At 42.9% G+C, this 1550-nt stretch overlaps 1 protein-coding gene across 1 annotated transcript; it reads right to left on the bottom strand.

Annotated features, from left to right (window-relative positions):
- Positions 243-1394, bottom strand: LOC107645534 (probable calcium-binding protein CML36). Its single transcript, XM_016349584.2, has one exon. It carries the CDS (start codon positions 1377-1379, stop codon positions 564-566), a length of 816 nt encoding a protein of 271 aa, XP_016205070.1. The 5' UTR covers positions 1380-1394; the 3' UTR covers positions 243-563.

The following is a 1550-nucleotide window of genomic DNA, read 5'->3' as shown; positions in this document are numbered from 1 at the left end:
TGGAAGACAATTTTTCTCCACAAAATTTTACTTTGCCATTCGAAAGCTGTAACAAGCTATCTTAAAAACGATGGGCTATAGAATATAAGATCTTGTGATTTATGAAAACGGTTTTCAACATCTGTTTCTAGATTTATTTTTTAAAATTTTATTAAAAGAATTTTGTGAGATAAAAAATCAAATAAAGATTCGAATACGAATGTTATTCCATGCGCAAAGAGAGACTAGACTAGAGAAAAAACTGCAATTAGAATTCACAACATATTATATCTTACATTCTTACTGGATTGCCATGTTTAATAAAGATCAAATTTTTCTATTTTTCTTTTTTGTTTTCTCCCTTCAACTCAGCTTTTTCTTCTTCCTTTTACACCTTCCTCTTGCCTTCGAACGATATTATACGCCGAAAAAATATTGAAGAAAAAAAGACATGAATAATAATAAAAAAAGAAAAAATCAAAAGAAGTTGCCTCCTTTATATATTTATAGGAACTCATTATATGATCATGACTCATCATCACAAGCTTCATCACGACCGTTAAAATTCACAACAAACATCGCAATCACCGTTGCTGTTGCTGCAACTCCATCATACGAGAAAAGTCCTCGAAGCACACAAACCCATCCCCGTTCCTATCCACGCCCTCTATCATGCGCCTGCACTCCTCTAACGTGCACCGCTCGTCGCCGATCGCTTGGAAAACCCTAAGCAGCTCCTGTGCCGAGATCCGCCCGTCGCCGTCGCTGTCAAACACCTCGAATGCTTCCCTCAGCTCATCCTCTTCCGTCATGGGAACATCGCCAACGGAACCGACTCGACTCACCAGCTCCTCGACGCTGATGCATCCACGGCCCTCAGCGTCGACCTCACGCAGCATCGCCGCCACTTCCTCCGATCGCAGTGCCGCCAAGCTCGTCAGAACCGCCTCAAGCTCCTGGCGTGAGACGACGCCGTCGCCATCGCGGTCGATGAGGCGGAAGGCCTGTGAGAGCTCGAGGTGGAGCTCGATGGACCAGTCGCCAGAAGCATCAGGGAGGACACTAGTAGGCGTGGCGGAACCACCGGCGGCGGCGGACTTGTGAGTGGAGCCCTCGGAGGAGGATGCGGAGGATCCGAATGAGGGAGGATCGGATCTGGAGGGAGCGGAACGGTCCTTCTTGGAGGAACGGAAGAGACGCTTAGGGGAAAGCTTGAGGTTCTTGGGATTGATGTTGATGAGCTTCATTGGTGGTTGGTGTGGGAATAGAGAGAAAGTGTTTGAAGAAGAAGAAGAAGAAGAAAAGGATTGAGGGGAAGGAGGGACGAAGCAGGTTGCCTTAAATGGATCTCCATGTTTTGGACCTTCAGTCACCTTCCACGAAGTTTCCTCGGGTATCATTTTGTTTCTCACTCCCTCTTCACTATTTATATTTTCATATTATTATTACTATTTCACTATTTCTATATATTCCTTTAACTTACATATCAAATTTACATTTATAGTTTTTTATTACTAGATTAAACAAATCAATTTTCTCGTTATTATTATTTCTATTTATAGAACTTTATA

The sequence above is a fragment of the Arachis ipaensis genome, chromosome B06, assembly GCF_000816755.2.
Source record: "Arachis ipaensis cultivar K30076 chromosome B06, Araip1.1, whole genome shotgun sequence".
Lineage (NCBI taxonomy): Eukaryota > Viridiplantae > Streptophyta > Magnoliopsida > Fabales > Fabaceae > Arachis > Arachis ipaensis.
Note: the sequence above shows the minus strand (reverse complement) of the source record. Positions and strands in the feature narration are given on the sequence as shown.

What these genes read in the sequence shown, in the direction of transcription:
- LOC107645534 (XM_016349584.2), bottom strand. Translation starts at nt 1,379, where the DNA reads ATGATACCCGAGGAAACTTCGTGGAAGGTGACTGAAGGTCCAAAACAT.